Source organism: Cetorhinus maximus, chromosome 10 (assembly GCF_964194155.1).
Source record: "Cetorhinus maximus chromosome 10, sCetMax3.hap1.1, whole genome shotgun sequence".
NCBI lineage: Eukaryota > Metazoa > Chordata > Chondrichthyes > Lamniformes > Cetorhinidae > Cetorhinus > Cetorhinus maximus.
In genome coordinates this window covers 17,917,174-17,935,024 of record NC_135888.1, presented here as the reverse complement: position 1 = coordinate 17,935,024, position 17,851 = coordinate 17,917,174, and the positions used below count along the sequence as shown (strand labels likewise).

Sequence of the window (17,851 nt, the reverse complement as noted above, 5' to 3'; positions counted from 1 at the left end):
TTGAGAGCGTAAGTACAACACCCCAAAGAAACAGAGCGAAACAGAGAGGGCAACACTTTTTTATTTGGTCATGTCTCTCCTCCTTACCACTGGCCTTGATGACGCTTAACATTTACATCAACTGCTTTTTCTATCAGTTGCCAGCTTTGCTTCATTTAGTACACATCTGGGTATTTCCTTTGACCGCCTGCCCACAACCCTGGCTTCTAACTGTTATTCAAGTTTTCCAGCAGATAATTAGTGCACTGATCCAGCACTTGCAACAGATTGCCCTGTTGGACTTCACTGAAACGTCCCAGTTTATGATGAAGTAATCCACGCTTTGTTGCGTATGGGGCAGGACCAATGCCTATCATGATACGTTGCATGATCTTAAAAGACACAAGTAGATTATTATGATATAGAAGGTATTTCGAAATTAACTCAAAAGAAGTCGGATTTGAAGTAGCATCTGAACAACATGGCCACTGGTTAAAGAAAGACTAGTTATTGTGGGAACTGACATTGACACTAGTCTTTCATCTCTGACCTGAATTCAAATCTAACCAAAATTGATGATCTTTCCTGTCTATTGGTACATTTGTACAGGAAATGGGTTTTGGACAGGCTTACATCAGTCATCATCGGTCAAAAGCTGCCTGTAATTCAGCACTCAGAGGGGTTGACCTGAAGCATGTCTGAAAATTACACTGACACAGTATTGCGGAACTCAGACATGTTGTAGCAAAAGAAGGGAAAGGGGGAGATTTATTTTGCACCTGGCCATATTTGTTTGACTTGTGGGTGCTTGATGCTGATATTTGGGTGAATTATAAATGTTCCATGACCCAACTGCTTTTTTCCAGTTTTATTTTCTGTACAGTGAGGCACAGTTGATCAGGATTTGAGAAAGAAATAAGATTATGATGTAGGGGCTTAAAAGAGATTATAAATGAATCACAAATCATCCCAATATTCCCTTCCACCTTGTTCCTCCGCCCATCCTCCCCAGTTCCCTGCAGTGAAGGTACTGATTCTTGGTGAGGCAAATAGAACAAGTTTAGTAGTACCTTTTGGATGGAGAAGTTTTACTTGGCTTCTTCCCTTCTTATTTCTACTGTCTCATTTCTAACCTGTATCCCTGATACCAGAACCCCTTGAATCAGCTTTGCCAATTTCATCCTACTTTTGAAAACTTTAAGCAGGATTAGTACACTGCACCAATGCTCCTCCACAATGTACCACCATACCAATCTTTCCCCTTTCCTCGTCAAGCTCAAATACATCACTGCAATGTAGGACCGCTTGAGACTATTGGTGACTGCTAATGCCATACAAGTTGTAAATATAAAAATCAAAGACCTACTAATGTTAGGTGTCCTCAGCTGTTAAACTCTCATTGGATAAGTAAGCAAAATTGACACACTGAAGATTTAGCTACCTCTCCTCAGAACATAGAAAAATTATGTAGTTATGTTTGCCGTGCTAAACTGCTATATAAACTGGAGTACGACACGATACATACATATTAACCAACAGTTTGTTGCTGGCTCTCCAGGGAGTTTCTTTGGCCTATCTATCTTTCTTGCTCTCATAGCTTTGGATGAACAATCAAATATGAAGAAGACAAACTTAGAATGCTGCTTAAAAAATTGACAGGGAGATATGAAATGTAAATACAGAAACAGAGACAAGTTAGCAGCATGGGCTAACAAGTGGCCGATACAATTTAATGTAATTAGTATGAGGTAATACATTTAGGGAGGAAAAGAAGGATTTTAAGGATATACTCAATGGTACGAAAACCATAATCATGATTTTCAGCGACAAAAGTGTTTTACTTTCGTCACAGAAGTCATTTGTACATCACATTGGATGATCTGTCTGAATCATCTGAATTTGGAAATGACCACATGGTAACTATGATGTTTGGTTTCCATTACTGGATTGCACTACGTTTGCTTGAAATGTTACTTAATTGCACACAGATAAATGGAGCTTGATTGTGCAAATATGAAACATGGTCTGAGTTCACAAATGTGTGGACTGGAGCCTGAGCACAGGCACGCACGCACACACATACACACACACAAAACAATGAAATGGGCTTGCTGTGTCGTCATCCATATGTGAACTTATTGCTTTTCATCTATTCCCAGCACTTTCTAAAAGATGCCAAGTCTGGTCACAAGGTGATCATGGCCATGAAAGAGCTACTAAGTTCAACTGCATCTAAGAGAATTTTGTCCCTTTTCCTGCCATAGAGATACTTACATCACTTTTCATTTTGTTTATGCAGGAAATTACTCCACTGTGGTCCCTGGGAGAAAAGCACATGTTCGTTTAGAATGGTGTTACAATCAAAACGGTCCAGCAGACATTTGTGACCAACCTTCCATTCACCTGTGGCCATCAGCAGACCTACTGCTGTGTCCCTAAGCCTCCATCCATGACCTGTCTGACTTAGGGATGTTGATCAAGTACTGTTTGCTTCCCCTTTCTTGCACTCCTGCAACAGATGGCAAGGAAATGCTGTGAGGAGGCTAGATACTCGTGTCTCTATGCAGCACATAAAGTGGCCCTTTTGGAATTGAGCAATTTATTTTAACTGTTAGTCATATTTAATTTTCCCTACCTATGGGAGTTCCTTGTATAGAAATCACAGGCATGGACCCATGTGCAACGTATTGAAGCCTTCCGGAGAGCGGCCACTGGGCAAGACATTGCTTTTGGAGTGTAGCTGTTGACAAAAAGTTGGGAAGCTGCATGTTGATTTATACAATGTGTCTTTCCTTTCCTGCTTCTCATTAACTGGCATGGAGCTCCAAGCAACTACTTATTATCTTTTTGTGTGAATTTCACTGACCAGGTGGCAGCTGTGGCTCTGTCCCTGAGCACTCTCGCTCCCGAGACGGAAGGTTGTAAGTTCAAGTCAGACTTGAGCACAAATATCAAGGCTGCCAATCCAGTGGAGTACTGAGGGAGTACTGTGCTGTCTTTCCATTGAGACATTAAACTGAGGCACCGTCTGCTGCCTCAGGTAGACATGAATGATTCCATGGCAGTATTCTGAAGAAGGGTAGGGAAGTTATCCTGTGTCCTGGCCACCATATATCCTTCAATTAACATCACAAAAAACAGATTTACCTGGTTATTATCAGATTGATGTTTGTGGGAGCTTACTTTGTGCAAATTGGCTGCCATATTCCCTACATTACAACAGTGGCTACACTTCACTTCAGAAGCACTTCATTGGCTGTAAACCGCTTTGAGATGTCCAGTAGTTCTGAAAGGTGCTATAGAAATGCAAGTCTTTTTTAATATTCTTCACTAGGAATATTCAAAATCTCACTTTGAAACAATGTTTTCCCCATTGTTGTCATGACAATGACCCATGCTGAGTGGCACTGATCACCTAGTACCTCAGCCATGTGGGTATTCTTTACTGGAGTTTAGACTCATAATGCAGACAGAATATTTTCATCAGTCGACCCTGTTGTCACTCTGTATCCCAACACAAATGCATTTTCCATCTGGAATTGGAGACTAACAACCAGGACCAAGAACCATGACTTGTTTCCTTTTTGCTCCGTCTTGTGCCCAGGAACACTGAGATCCATTGTAATGGCCCCAGCTATTACCTGATCAGCTCATTTAACACTGAGTAGTGGGGGTCAAACCTGGAACATTCCCATGGTGTATTACCCAAAGTAGATATTGTCTTTATTTCTTTAGTGTGAAACACTCTTTGGTGAATGGCAATTGATGCTAGACCAACTATTAATCTTAATTCCGAGACTGATGGATTTTTTGTTATCCAAAGATATTAAGGGATATGGGGCAAAGGTGGGTTTATGGAGTTAGGTTGCAGATTAGCCATGATATCACAGAATGGCGTTACAGCTCGAGGGGTTAAATGGCTGCCTCCCATTCCTTTGCACTATGCTCCTTCCCCTGCTAAAGCCACTGATTTATGCAAACTTAGTCCCACTGGTAGTAGCAGCTCTTTTGTTCCCTTACCCAAGTGGTCATCTTCAAGTATGAGCCTTAATACTGAGTGCTGGGCTATTTTGCCATGGGTCATAGCTCAGTCCAATCCTATCTTTCATGATTAGTACTGGACGTCCTTGGCTGAGATCTCCTTTCCTTCACCCAGGGAATTGCGGTAAATTGCAGGTCAGCTTACTCAGCACAGACCTGGGTTTCTGTGGCTTAGCTTTACAGCACATGGTGTACTTACCCGTAAAACCACACTTGTGAAATTGATAACTACAACAATTTGCATTTTTACATAGCATCTTTAGCATAGAGAAACATCCCATAGCATTTCAAAGAGAGGATATTGAACCTTTGTGGGAAGGTTAGGAGAGGTGGCTAAGGGTGTCAAAGTCAAAGAGGTGTGTCTTGAGATTGTCTTTTAAAGGTGGGGGAAGTGAGGTAGAAAGGTGGAGGGCCTTAGGGACGGTATTCCAGACAGTAGGGCAAAGGCAGCTGAAAGCTTTAACATTAGAGGTGGCACAGAGAGTGGAGGTACACCAGGGGGCCAGATTCAGTGGCCTGGAAGGCATGGGATGGGGCATAAGTTTAGAGGAGGTTCCAGAGTTAAGGGTAGGGAAAAGGTTGTGGAGGGATTTGTAAATGAGGACGAGGATTTTAAATTAGATCCGTTGGAGAATGGGAGAGCCAGTATACATTATTTAGGATGGGAATAGTGAATAAGTGTGGCTTAGTGTGGGACTGGATGAGTTTTAGGTGATTTGAAACTTATGGAAGGGGTTTAGGAGACTGGCAATGATCATGTTGAAGTTTAAACTGCAGGTTTGTAAAGATAAGCCCAGCAATTACAGGCCAATCAGTTTAACTTCAGCGGTGGGCAGGATTCTAGAAACAATTATTGGGGATAGAATTGGTAGTCACATGGAAAAATACGGGTTGATAAGGAAGAGCCAGCATGGATTTCTAAAGGGGAAATCGTGTTTAATTAACTTGCTGGAGTTTTTTGAAGAGGTAACTGAAAAGGTCGATGAGGGTAATGCTGTTTCATGTAGTGTGGTTCAGCTTGTGAGCAACCGGGTGTGGGGATCGATTCAATGGCAGGTGTGCAGACGTATTTGACAAAGTCCTTTTAATGTTCAATTAGTGGAAAATCTGGCTCATCCATGATCTAATAGCACCGAGGTGGTTGCAGCAGTGACGAAAAGGGTAGAAAGGTAAAGCTGCATATCACCAGCATATGCGTGGAAGCTGACTGTATGGATACTGATCATTTCAACAAGGGACGATATTCTGTTGAGGAAAAAGAGACCACGGATGAAACCCTGGGAAACTTTAGAGGTGTTTTTTTTTTAATTCATTTACGGGATGTGGGCTTCGCTGGCTGGGCCAGCATTTATTGCCCATCCCTAGTTGCCCTTGAGAAGGTGGTGATGAGCTGCCTTCTTGAACCGCTGCAGTCCATGTGGTGTAGGTACACTCACGGTGCTGTTAGGGAGGGAGTTCCAGGATTTTGACCCACTGACAGTGAAGGGACGGCAATGTATTTCCAGGTGAGTGAGGTAGCTGGAGAAGAAGCCATTATTGGTAATGTACTGACCCAATGTCCGCAATCTTTTGAGACAGATTGATGAAATTATGGATTGTCCTTAAACGATTAAAGTAATGTACCTCATATTTTCTCCTTCGCCTGCAACAGCATATTTACCCAGCGGTAAATATATTTGGTCGTGAATCAAGAAAATCTCCCCTGGTGTTACCTGATATACTTCAGCTTAGGACAGAAAGAGAAGATTATTTTGTATGTAGTGAAATATAAAGTATAAATATACCATTACCTATTTTCATAACTATACCCGCGTTCTGTAACAAACTGCATTGGGAGACATGAGGGAGCAAAACTCGTCCAATAATTTTGGTGTTAATGAGGAGGCCAAGTTGGGATCTTAAGCTGAAATGCCAGTTTAGCCCGTGTTTAGTGCAAGAAGCCAAAGCTGGTTAAACAGATGATTCCCACTCAAAATGCCTGCATGGCATTTTGGTGGCTGGCACTTCGTTAATACCCACTCTTAACAAAAACCAGCTGTTTGGGATAAACACGATATTTGAGTTGATTTCAAGCGTTACTACTCACCACTTCATGATCATAACTGCTGGAGCTGTGAAGAGGACCTCTGATACACAGTGAGAGACTTTCTAGAACAACTTTACCAAGACATTTATTCTGGAAGTTTTCTGAGGACCTCACCTTAAAAGAATGAGTACTATGCCACTCTTCATAATGAGCAACAAGGAGAAAGAGAGTGCTTGGTCATGGCTAGGGGCTCTCCTTTGCCTGGGAGAGGAATGGGAGGAGGACACGAGGCCAGGCCCAGTAGCGGAGAAGGACAGGAAGGGGAAGCGGACTCCTTCCCCACTGTGGGTACAGGACATCCCTCTCCCTCTACCAGGATCTCCAGTGCTATATCTGATAGCCTATGCTGCCTCAGTCCTTGAGCCACCCTACAAAGTGCTGCTGTGTGCTAGCCAGAGCACTCTGTACCTTCAGTGGAAGTGGCTGTGAGAAGACTGAAAATTGCAGGCTTAATCTGGACTTTCAAACAGGCATCTCTTATTAGCACAGCAAGCATTTAGCTACTGTTTTCAACCTTCTGCCAAAATAATCCCTGCTCAGCAGTGTATCAGGATCCTTGAACACCTGCCCCTTCACTTCCTCTCTCCTCACCGTCCAAGGGCCCAAACACTCCTTTCAAGTGAAGCAGCATTTCACTTGCATTTCCCCTAACTTAGTCTACTGCATTCGTTGCTCCCAATGCAGTCTCCTCTACATTGGAGAGACCAAACGCAAACTGGGCGACCGTTTTGCGGAACACCTGCGGTCTGTCCGCAAGAAAGACCCAAACCTCCCTGTCGCTTGCCATTTTAACACTCCACCCTGTTCTCTTGCCCACATGTCTGTCCTTGGCTTGCTGCATTGTTCCAGTGAAGCCCAACGCAAACTGGAGGAACAGCACCTCATCTTCCGACTAGGCACTTTACAGCCTTCTGGGCTGAATATTGAATTCAACAACTTTAGATCTTACACTCCCCCTCCCCCCATCCCCACCCTGTTTCTTTTCCCCCCCCCACCCGCCTTTTTTTTCAATAATTTATATAGATTCTTCTTTCCCCACCTATTTCCATTATTTTTAAATCTAAAACTAAAACCTTTAGTCTTTCCACCCCACCCCCACTAGAGCTGTACTTTGAATATCCTGTCTTGCATTCTTAATTAGCACTTTTCTCAAAGACCACCACCTTCAACACCTCTTTGACCCTTTTGTCTCTGACATCTTTTGATTATCTGCTCACACCACACCCTCAATGTGTCTCTTCCCCCCCACCCACCTTAAACCAATTTATATTTCTCCCTTGTTGAAACTATGCTTCAGCTCTGCTGAAGGGCCATGAGGGCTCGAAACGTTGACTGATTTCTTCTCCGCCAATGCTGCCAGACTTGCTGAGTTTTTCCAGGTAATTCTGTTTTTATTTTATCAGGATCCTTGAAAGATGCTTTACAGCAGCACTAAGCACCTGGGACAATTGCTAAGATGCTGAAGGCAGTGCTTGCTTCTCTCTGTAGCCTGATTGTCTGTCTGATTCTTGATGTTTTACCTATCTTACACTACCTAATTTCTTCTTGCTCCCAGTCCACCCAATTTTTGATGCTTAGTTATAAAGATTTGTGCTCGATCCAGATAATTATTGTTGTGCCTAATACTATAGGTGACCCCTCATTCCTCACAAAGAGAAGCATGATCTTATGTGCAGGGTCATCCAGGATGCAGCATGAACCAGGAGGACAATTAACTCACATCCTCAATATTTGCAATGAAGAGAGTATGAGATTACATTACATACTCCTGTGCACTTGACTGATAGATATATACTGTTCCAACACATTGAGACTTAAACTCACAACCTTCTGACTCAGAGGCTACTAGTGAGCCAAACCTAACTGGTGCGTAAGATAAGTGGACTGGAAATGCCACTTGATTGATATGCAGGTTCAGTTGTGCTTAAAATTACAAATACATCTGGTCTTTTCAGCCAGTTGATAATTTTGGGAGAGCAAATGCATGATGAATAGAAAAGGTTATACAAACCTGTGCTTTTTTGGGGCAGAGAATGCTTTTCTCTTGTCTCCTTAATAAAAAGCAGGAGACAGTATTGCTGATATCTCAGCGAGGTAAATGCACCACATTGTGCCGTACTAAGTAATCCTGGGTTCATCCCTCTTCTACACAGAGCTAACAGTTCTCTGTTAGGATAACAGTAGAGGCACTACAATTTGAGTCAGTGACCTGGACTATAGAGAAAGCTCAGTCTGGATTCCTGCTCTTCATTACTATCCAGTGATGTCCCCTGCTGGACTTTAAGTGAAGACAGTAGTGGGCATGATTCCTATAAAATCATAGAATAGCCCAGCATAGAAGCAGGCCACTCAGCCCATTGTGTGTGCCCCATAATTGGGCAACGGGCTGACACTCACATTCTTGGCTCCCACATTCAGGCAAGGCAGTTGAGTTGCATCTGGAGCCATACTTCAGTGCAACGGTTACGTGACCTTGCATTTTTTTAAAATTTAATCTCTAATAAAAAAAAAATCCCTCATTCTTTTCTCTGGAATGCCCTCTCAAAATTCCAAGACCTCATGAATGAAGTTGGTTGCCCATTTCCAAGCAAGTCTATCGCCCTTGACACCCAATTTCACTCATATGTACAAAGGCCACCCGATTGAACTCAGGCTGGGTTCAGTCCTATTACACGCAAAACCTGGACTTGCATAAAACAGTGGTGAAGCAAAGAATGACTTGCCTGCCAGCTTGACACTGGTTCCATTCAAGTTCATTAGCTGCTGTGGTTTCAGCAGGACGATTTGATGTTGCCCACGTATTGCAACCGCAACCTTCCCGTCACATCTTCCGTCATAATGCCATTTGTTGTCGACGTTGAGCTTTTTTGCCAGGATGTTTACAGCTGCCATTCCCACACTGCATCGACTGCTTTGGATCTGATAGTTGCCCATCCCAACCATCTAAAAGAAATTAAACTTTAACAAAAGTTAAATAACGTGGTAAGCCTGTTCACCAAAAGGTGTTTCAGTGCTTTATCCAGTTGCTGTTTCCCAGTGTCTCTTCTTTAACTCTTTTCTGTCTGGTTGGTGACCTGAATGATAAACCTTTTACTCCTCAGATAAGTTTTTCAATTTTAAACAGGGAGGATTGAAGTATGTCACGATAGGATTGTAGCACAAATTTGTAACACTAAACATACCTCAAACTCACTGTTTTAGAATACGGACTGGATATGTATGTTCTTCAGATTTGGAAGCTGCAGTTTACTGGCAGAAGTTGTCCATGAGGCCAAGGATACACTGATGTAACCATCATAGACTCACCAGGAAATGGGCAATCCTTTCTTCTTTCTTGGGATGTGGGCATCACTGACAAGGCCAGCATTTGTTGCCCATCCATAATTGCCCTCAAATTGAGTGGCTTGCTAGGCCATTACAGAGAGCAGTTAAGAGCCAACCACATTGCTGTGGATCTGGAGTCACATATAGGCCAGGCCAGAACAGACTGGGTAAGGGCAGCGGATTTCCTTCCCTTAGAGGATTAGTGAACCAGATGGGTTTTTATAAAAATTAACAATGGTCACCATTAGACTTTAAATTCCAGATTTATGTTAATTGAATTTAAATTCCACCAGTTGCTGTGGTGGGATTTGAACCCATATCTCCAGAGCGTTTCCCTGGGCCTCTGGATTACTAGCCCAGTGATATTATTACTATGCCACCATTTCCTGTTGATCACCAGAAATAATGTTTAGTATATTATTATATATGAATACTTTTTGAACATACGAATTAGGAGCAGGTGTCGGCCATTCGGCCCCTTGAGCTCCTCCGCCATTTGATAAGGGCATAGCTGATCTGACTGTGGCCACTACTTTCCTGTCTACCCTTTATAACCTTTGATTCCTTTGCCAATCAAGAATCTATCTAACTCAGCCTTAAAAATATTCAACGATCCTGCCTCCACTGCTCTTTGGGGAAGAGAATTCCACAGACTAACGACCCTCTGAGAGAAAAAAAATTCTTTTCACCTCTGTCTTAAATGGAAAGCCCTTATATTTAAATCGCGTCCCCTAGTTCTAGTCCCTTTCATAAGGGGAAATACCCTCTCAGCAACCACCCTGTCATGTCCCCTCAGGATCTTATATGTTTCAATAAGATCACTTCCCATTCTTCTAAACTCCAATAGATTCAGGCCCAACCCGCTCAACCTTTCCTCATAGGATAACCCCATCATCCCAGGAATCAGACAAGTGAACGTTCTTGAGTAAGGAGACCAAAACTGTACATAGTACTCCAGATGTGGTCTCAACAATGCCCTGTACAACTGTAGCAAGATTTCCCTACTTTTATATTCCAGTCCCCTTGCAATAAGCAACAACATTCCATTTGCCTTCCTAATCACTTGCTGTGTCTGGATACTAAATTTTTGTGATTCTTTCTTTACTCATAGCGCAATTAGAATGTGGAACTCACAACCACAAAGAGTACTCAAGGTGAATAATAGCAATACATTTAAGGGAAAAATAAGTACATGAGGGAGAAAGGAATAGAAAGAAACGTTGATAGGGTTAGATAAAATAGAGAGGGAGGAGACTCCTGTGCAGGATAATGACCATGGACCTATTGGGGCCCAATGATTTGTTTCTGTGCTGTAAATACTATATATTGCTGTCAATTTATATATATTTAACTCTAGTTAGTTCTTGTCCTTTGTGAAAATTGCTTATTTCAATGGTCTTAGCACCTGGGTGTGATTCGTGGTATAAACGCCCCCAGAGACTGAGTGATCCCTGATGTAAATGCCCCCAGAGTTCAAGTGATCCCTGATGTAAATGCCCCCAGAGCTTGAGTGATCCATGGTGTAAATGCCCCCAGAATTCCAGTGATCCATGGTGTAGATACCACAGAGTTGGAGTGATCCCTTGTGCAAATGTCCCCATAGTCTGAGTGATCCTGGAATAAATGCCCCAGAGTTGGAGTGATCCCTGGTGTAAATGCCCCCAGAATTCCAATGATCCATGGTGTAAATGCCCCCAGAGTCTGAGTGATCCATGGTGTAAATGCTCCCAGAGTTGGAGTGATCTCTGGTGTAAATGCCTCCAAAGTTGGAGTGATCTCTGGTGTAATTGTATCCAAAATCGGAGTGATCCCTGGTGTAAATGCCCCTAGAGCCTGTGATCCCTGGTGTAAATGCCTCCAGTACCTGGGTGCTTCCTAGTGTAATGTCCCAGTATGGGGGGAAATGCCCCCATGTAAAAGCCTTAGCTAGTCTAGATACCCCCTGAGTACAAAGCAGTGCCGCACCATTATCCTGTCCAGACCATCAGGAGGCGGCGGTTCTATCTCATGAAGACGTCCGCAGGCTTGGCGGAAACATGGGCAGCTGGAGACAGCTCGCTGCAGAGCTCCCGCACTCTGGCTGAGATCCGATTGTTTACTGTACCCGGGCATTCCCTCGGCGCATTGCTGGCTAACAAGACATATATATATTAAAAAAAAGGGGGTGGGGGGGAGTCCACACCTCAATGGCGGAGAGACGGATACGCAGAATTTACTTCAAACTGGGCCACTGCCAGGGTCAGTGTTCCCCCAAATCCCGCCCTCTCCCCCCTGCAATGAAAATTGTAGCGTCTCATTGCTGCCTGGAAACGTAGCAATGTGCAGCGACGACACAAACACATCAGCCCGCAGCGTTGGCACTCACTCAACTGACCCCTTCCCCACCCCACCCCATGACAGGCTATTAAATCACAGGGAAATATTTCATGCCTTAATCATTTTTTGAAATGCTCTCTCTCTCTCTCTCTCTCTTCTGTCTTGACCTCTGTCTCTGTTTCCATCTTTCCTTCCTCTGTCTTGCACTCTGTGCCCCTCCTTCCACACTCCACCTCAGGTCCTCTTCATCTGTGATGAATCGGCACGGGGAATTGGGGAGGAGGTGGGGGGTGGGGGGGTGGGGGAGGGTTTGCTCTTACGCTTCAAGGAGTTAATGGGGTATATGGATTCAGGAATGTCACTGTAAAAAATGTGTAACTTTTTTGACAAGTGTTGAGAAAAGAAGGTCTTGTGGCTCGGTGGCAGTAAAAAGATGGAATGTAAAGTTATTTCAATGTTCTCAAGCTTCTCTTAAAATATTGCCCTTTCATGTATCCTCCTCCTATGGTGTAGGCACCGACCTGTCTCGAGTTAAGAACATAAGAAATGGAAACAGGAGTAGACCCCTCGAGCCAGCTCCGCCATTCAATAAGACCATGGCTGATGATCTTGTGTTTCGATTTCCACATTCCCGTCTAACCCCGATAACCTTTGATTCCCTTGTCTAACAAGAATCTATCTACCTCTGCCTTAAAAATATTCAGTGACCCCGCCTCCACCGCCTTCTGAGGCAGAGAATTCCAAAGTCGCACAACCCTCTGAGAGAAAAAAACTTCTCCTCATCTCTGTCCTAAAAGAGAGCGACCCCCAATTTTAAAACAGTGCCCCCCTAGTTCTGAACTCACCCTCGACAGGAAACATCCTTTCAACGTCCACCTTGTCAAGGCCGTTCAGGACCTTGTAAACATTAAGCAAATCACCCCTCACTCTTCTAAACTCCAGTGGAAGCAAGCCCAGCCTGTCCAACCGTTCCTCATAAGACAACCACTCATTCTAGGTATCAATCTAGTAAACCTCCTCTGAATCGCCTCCAAATGCATTTACATTTTACAGTTCACAGTTGTCACGAGTACAGTCCACTCTAAAGCACCGCAACCAAGTGGTCATTCCTCATGGGTGATCCTGAACATTGGGTGTTTGATCCCAAGCGGGTGTCACAGCTCGATATGATCCTGCTCCATCCACCGTGCAGAAAATTTCACTTACAGCATGGAGCCACTGTATAGCTATCAGCCCCAGGAATTCTGGCGAAATGTCCTTCTCCCAGTCTTTAGGCCAATTGCAGTACCCACTTGTCAATATTAGCTAACTTAGCACAAACCAGGGCTCAAATCTCAAAACTTCATGGTACCTTAAAGAGATTTGTTTGAATTCTAAAATGATTGCAGAACCTCCTTGGGTCCCTTAATAAAAAAACTGGTCAAATTCTTTGTTCTAATTTCCACCAGTAGATGGCACTGTTATCGCATTTCCTTTACTTTATTCTGTAAACACATATAGATTTCATCCCTATTCATACTTAGAAGGTCTCAGCCAGAGTGGTGCTAGGAACAGTTAAAGTTAGCCTCAGTATGGGCTGGGGGTGGAGTAAGAAACAGCCTTCTCCTGTCGACTGTTCAAAATCATCTACTTGACAGCAGAATGGTGGTTACCAAGCTGGAAACGGGAGAGAAGTTATAAGGAAAGGCAGCCTATAGCACAGTCAAAGAGGTAAGCTATCAGCAGGCCATAGAAGGTGGAGAGATGTAGTCAGGCAAAGAAAGAGCCAGGGAGAGAGTTCGAGTGCTATTGGTCTTGCTGCTGGAAGGTGGAGTAGAGGAAGGACTGACAAACAGTGGACCACAGGCGAGACAGCCATTCTGGGATATGGGTGGCAGAAAATTTCAGAGTTTTTGACCGAGAGAGGCCACAATAGGATTTGAAGACAAAGAGGTGGTTGTTTGTGTGGGTGTCACACAGGATCAAGCTTGCAGACTGAGTTCTGGACTATACTAGGTGCAGACTCTACAAATTACCCTGTAAGACTTGTATTTCTAGAACGTTCTGTGAAATAGAAATTATAGCACAGATTATTATAGCTCAACTGACCCATGCTGGTTCCACATCAACCTCCTCTCATCTTACTTCATCCATTCCTATCAACATTTCCCTCTATTCCTTTCACCCTCCAGTGCTTATCTAGCTTCCTCTTGAATGTATCTATACCATTGACCTCAACGCCTCCTTGTGGTAGCGAGTTCCTCATTCTAACCACTCTCTGGGTAAAGAGATAAAAACAGAAAATGCTGGAAAAACTCAGCAGGCCTGGCAGCATCTGTGCAGAGAGCAACAGAATTAAAGAGTCCTTAAGGCTCTTTTTCAGAGCTCTGTAAACACATAGAGATTTCAACCCTATTCATACTTAAAAGGTCTCAGCCAGAGTGGTGCTAGGAACAGTTGAAATTAGCTCTGATGAAGAGTCATATGGACTTGAAATGTTAACTCTGGGGGTCGCTCTCTTTTAGGACAGAGATGAGGAGAAGTTTTTTTCTCTCAGAGGGTTGTGCGACTTTGGAATTCTCTGCCTCAGAAGGCGGTGGAGGCGGGGTCACTGAATATTTTTAAGGCAGAGGTAGATAGATTCTTGTTAGACAAGGGAATCAAAGGTTATCGGGGTTAGACGGGAATGTGGAAATCGAAACACAAGATCATCAGCCATGGTCTTATTGAATGGCGGAGCTGGCTCGAGGGGTCTACTCCTGTTTCCATTTCTTATGTTCTTAACTCGAGACAGGTCGGTGCCTACACCATAGGAGGAGGATACATGAAAGGGCAATATTTTAAGAGAAGCTTGAGAACATTGAAATAACTTTACATTCCATCTTTTTACTGCCACCGAGCCACAAGACCTTCTTTTCTCAACACTTGTCAAAAAAGTTACACATTTTTTACAGTGACATTCCTGAATCCATATACCCCATTAACTCCTTGAAGCGTAAGAGCAAACCCTCCCCCCCCCCACCTCCTCCCCAATTCCCCGTGCCGATTCATCACAGATGAAGAGGACCTGAGGTGGAGTGTGGAAGGAGGGGCACAGAGTGCAAGACAGAGGAAGGAAAGATGGAAACAGAGACAGAGGTCAAGACAGGAGAGAGAGAGAGAGAGCGAAAGAGCATTTCAAAAAATGATTAAGGCATGAAATATTTCCCTGTGATTTAATAGCCTAATCACTGCTGTCAGGCCTGCTGAGTTTTTCCAACATTTTCTGTTTTCATTTCAGGTTTCCAGCATCCGCAGTATTTTGCTTTTATCTCTGAGTAAAGAAGTTCCTCTTTAATTTCCAATTGGATTTATTTGTAACTATCTTATATTTTGGGCTCTAGTTTAGGTCTACCCCACAACTGAAAGCATCTTCTTCATCAAAGCCCCTTTCGTAATCTTGAAGAACTCTACCAGATCACTCTTAAATCTCTTATCTAGAGAAAGGTAATCCAGCCTGTTCAGTCTTTTCTGAAAGATATAACACCTCTGTTCTGCAGTCATCTGAAGTTTGCTTAAAATGATTTGAAGGGGGAGTAATAGTGGGGAAGTTACATTGGCTTTGAGTGTTGCCAATGCATTAGCAATGGAATTTGAACAGAGCTCTAACACTTATCCCTAGCAGACTGGACCTTTTATTGGCATTTCCTGCAAAAAGGGAGAGAGACCCAGCCGGCAAATCAGCCACAAACTCAGCATAGTGTCAGCTGTGGCCCAGTGGATAGTAACTAATAAACTCACACTTTCTTTGACTCAAGAAAGCCTGGTTAAACTGGCTCCTTCTAAAACGTAAATACCTTTGAACTGTGAAAAGGTATCCACAAGGGAGTGGATCCTTTTTAAATTAACTTTGTTGTGACCAACCCAGGGTGTTGAATAAAGAAGGGGAGTCAGTTATACCCGAGAGCATAACAACTTGGGGTATCTCATTCGGGGTCACACGAATTGGGGGACCTTGCCCAGGAACCGGTGGTAACAGTGTGTGTCTGACTGCGTGTTTGTGTGTGTGAGACTGCATCCGTGTGTGTGTGTGTGAGACTGCATCCGTGTTTGTGTGTGTGAGACTGCATCCGTGTTTGTGTGTGTGTGAGACTGCATCCGTGTTTGTGTGTGTGAGACTGCGTGTTTGTGTGTGTGAGACTGCATCCGTGTGTGAGTGTGAGACTGCGTGTTTGTGTGTGTGAGACTGCATCCGTGTTTGTGTGTGTGAGACTGCGTGTTTGTGTGTGTGAGACTGCATCCGTGTTTGTGTGTGAGACTGCATCCGTGTTTGTGTGTGTGAGACTGCGTGTTTGTGTGTGTGAGACTGCATCCGTGTTTGTGTGTGTGAGACTGCGTGTTTGTGTGTGTGAGACTGCATCCGTGTTTGTGTGTGTGAGACTGCATCCGTGTTTGTGTGTGTGAGACTGCGTGTTTGTGTGTGTGAGACTGCATCCGTGTTTGTGTGTGTGAGACTGCATCCGTGTTTGTGTGTGTGAGACTGCATCCGTGTTTGTGTGTGTGAGACTGCGTGTTTGTGTGTGTGAGACTGCATCCGTGTTTGTGTGTGTGTGAGACTGCGTGTTTGTGTGTGTGTAAGACTCTGTTTGTCCGTGTGAGGGACTGCGTTTGTCTGTGTTTTATGAGTGTATGTGGGACTATGCATGTGAGAAAGACTGTGCACTTTGAGTGTATGTGGGAGTGTGTCTTTGAGATTGTGCCTGTGTGCGTACTTAAGTAGATTATAGGGTAACTTGTACATATTAATGATAAAAACACACCCTTGTTTATATTATAGTGACTGGGACACTGTGTTGATATTATTGAGAGATTGAGGATTTTGGCAGGGGTACATAGCGGCTGTTAGTGGAGCGACCGCCCAGTTGACTTCATTTGAAGTAACAATCGGATCGTGGGTCCACTCTCCTGCCCATTTCACCACCCCAGCAGAGTAGAATTGCAGCCCATTTTGTGCATTCAGATTAGAACCGACGCAGCAAAGATGTTCAAAGCAATCGCTGTGGCCGGAGTTACAGCTGAGCGGCGTTTCCATGGTGACTGGTTTAGTAAATTGAGACTCCTGCATTGATTTATTACTCTGATGTTCCTTTGAGAATGCACCAACAGAGAATGGAAAAGCACTTCACTCTGTCCTAATGGAAGTTATGTGATATTTAATCTGCACTTTATTAAGTGAAGCAGATTTCTCCATTTAGTAGCATAAGAAATCTAGATGATTAGGTTGGTGCTCTGTCTTCTTTGGTGATGCACTATCACATTGTAGAATTTAAAGCCAGCTGCTATTTTGAGCTAGGGCGGGTTTCTTTCTTCCCTTGCTGCATATTTTCTAATGAATGGGAGCCACTATTGCTCAGAATGACTGACCTGGATTCAAATGTACACCATGTGCCATTCTGACCTTATTTCTCTTTGCCCCAAGTGTGGACTGTTGCTGGGTGAGATTCCATGGGCATCATCTGACCCTCGGTGCCTCACTCAAGAACATTCTTCATGCCTCAACCCAAACAGTGCATGTCGTCAGGGCTATTCGACCATGAAGGGTTCATCCCAGCCTCTGCCTACTTTTGCCTATAGTCAACATAGAATCATAGAATGGTTACAGCACAGATGGAGGCCATTCAGCCCATCTGATTGAGCAATTCAACTAGTGCCACTCCCCTACTCTTTCCCCATGGCCCTGCAAGCTTTTCCCTTTTCAGATAATCATCTAATTCCCTCTTGAAAGCCTCAATTGACCCTACCTCCACTACGCTCGTAGGCACTGCGTTCCAGATCCTATTCTCTTTCTGCATAAAAAAGTTTTTCCTCATGTTGCCATTGCTTCTTTTGCCAATTACCTTCAATCTACACCCTCTGGTTCGTGATCCTTCCATCAATGGGAACAGTTTCTCCCGATCTACTTTGTCCAGTATCCCCATGATTTTGAATACCTCTATCAAACCTCCTCTCAACCTTCTCTTCTTCAAGAAGAGTCTCAACTTCTCCAGTCTTTCTACATAACTGAAGTTGTGGGATCAGAATCCCCTCCAAATGGACTTTATGAAATATGAAAAAAAGAACCAAAAACCACAGACGCAAGTACTGTAA

At 43.7% G+C, this 17,851-nt stretch overlaps 1 protein-coding gene across 2 annotated transcripts; it reads right to left on the bottom strand.

The window, feature by feature from the left end:
- Positions 1 to 43: 43 nt before the first annotated feature.
- ptrh1 (peptidyl-tRNA hydrolase 1 homolog) lies at positions 44 to 12,017 on the bottom strand. Of its 2 annotated transcripts, none has more exons than XM_078549636.1 (5): positions 11,914 to 12,017; positions 8,830 to 9,049; positions 5,644 to 5,746; positions 2,254 to 2,299; positions 44 to 371 (listed from the first exon to the last, which is right to left on the bottom strand). In XM_078549636.1, the coding sequence occupies exons 1-5, from the start codon at positions 11,929 to 11,931 to the stop codon at positions 207 to 209; spliced, it is 552 nt and encodes a 183-aa protein (XP_078405762.1). In that variant the 5' UTR covers positions 11,932 to 12,017; the 3' UTR covers positions 44 to 206. The 2 variants fall into 2 exon arrangements, with proteins under 2 accessions (XP_078405762.1, XP_078405761.1); XM_078549635.1 differs by lacking the exon at positions 11,914 to 12,017 and adding an exon at positions 11,396 to 11,675.
- Positions 12,018 to 17,851: the final 5,834 nt, after the last annotated feature.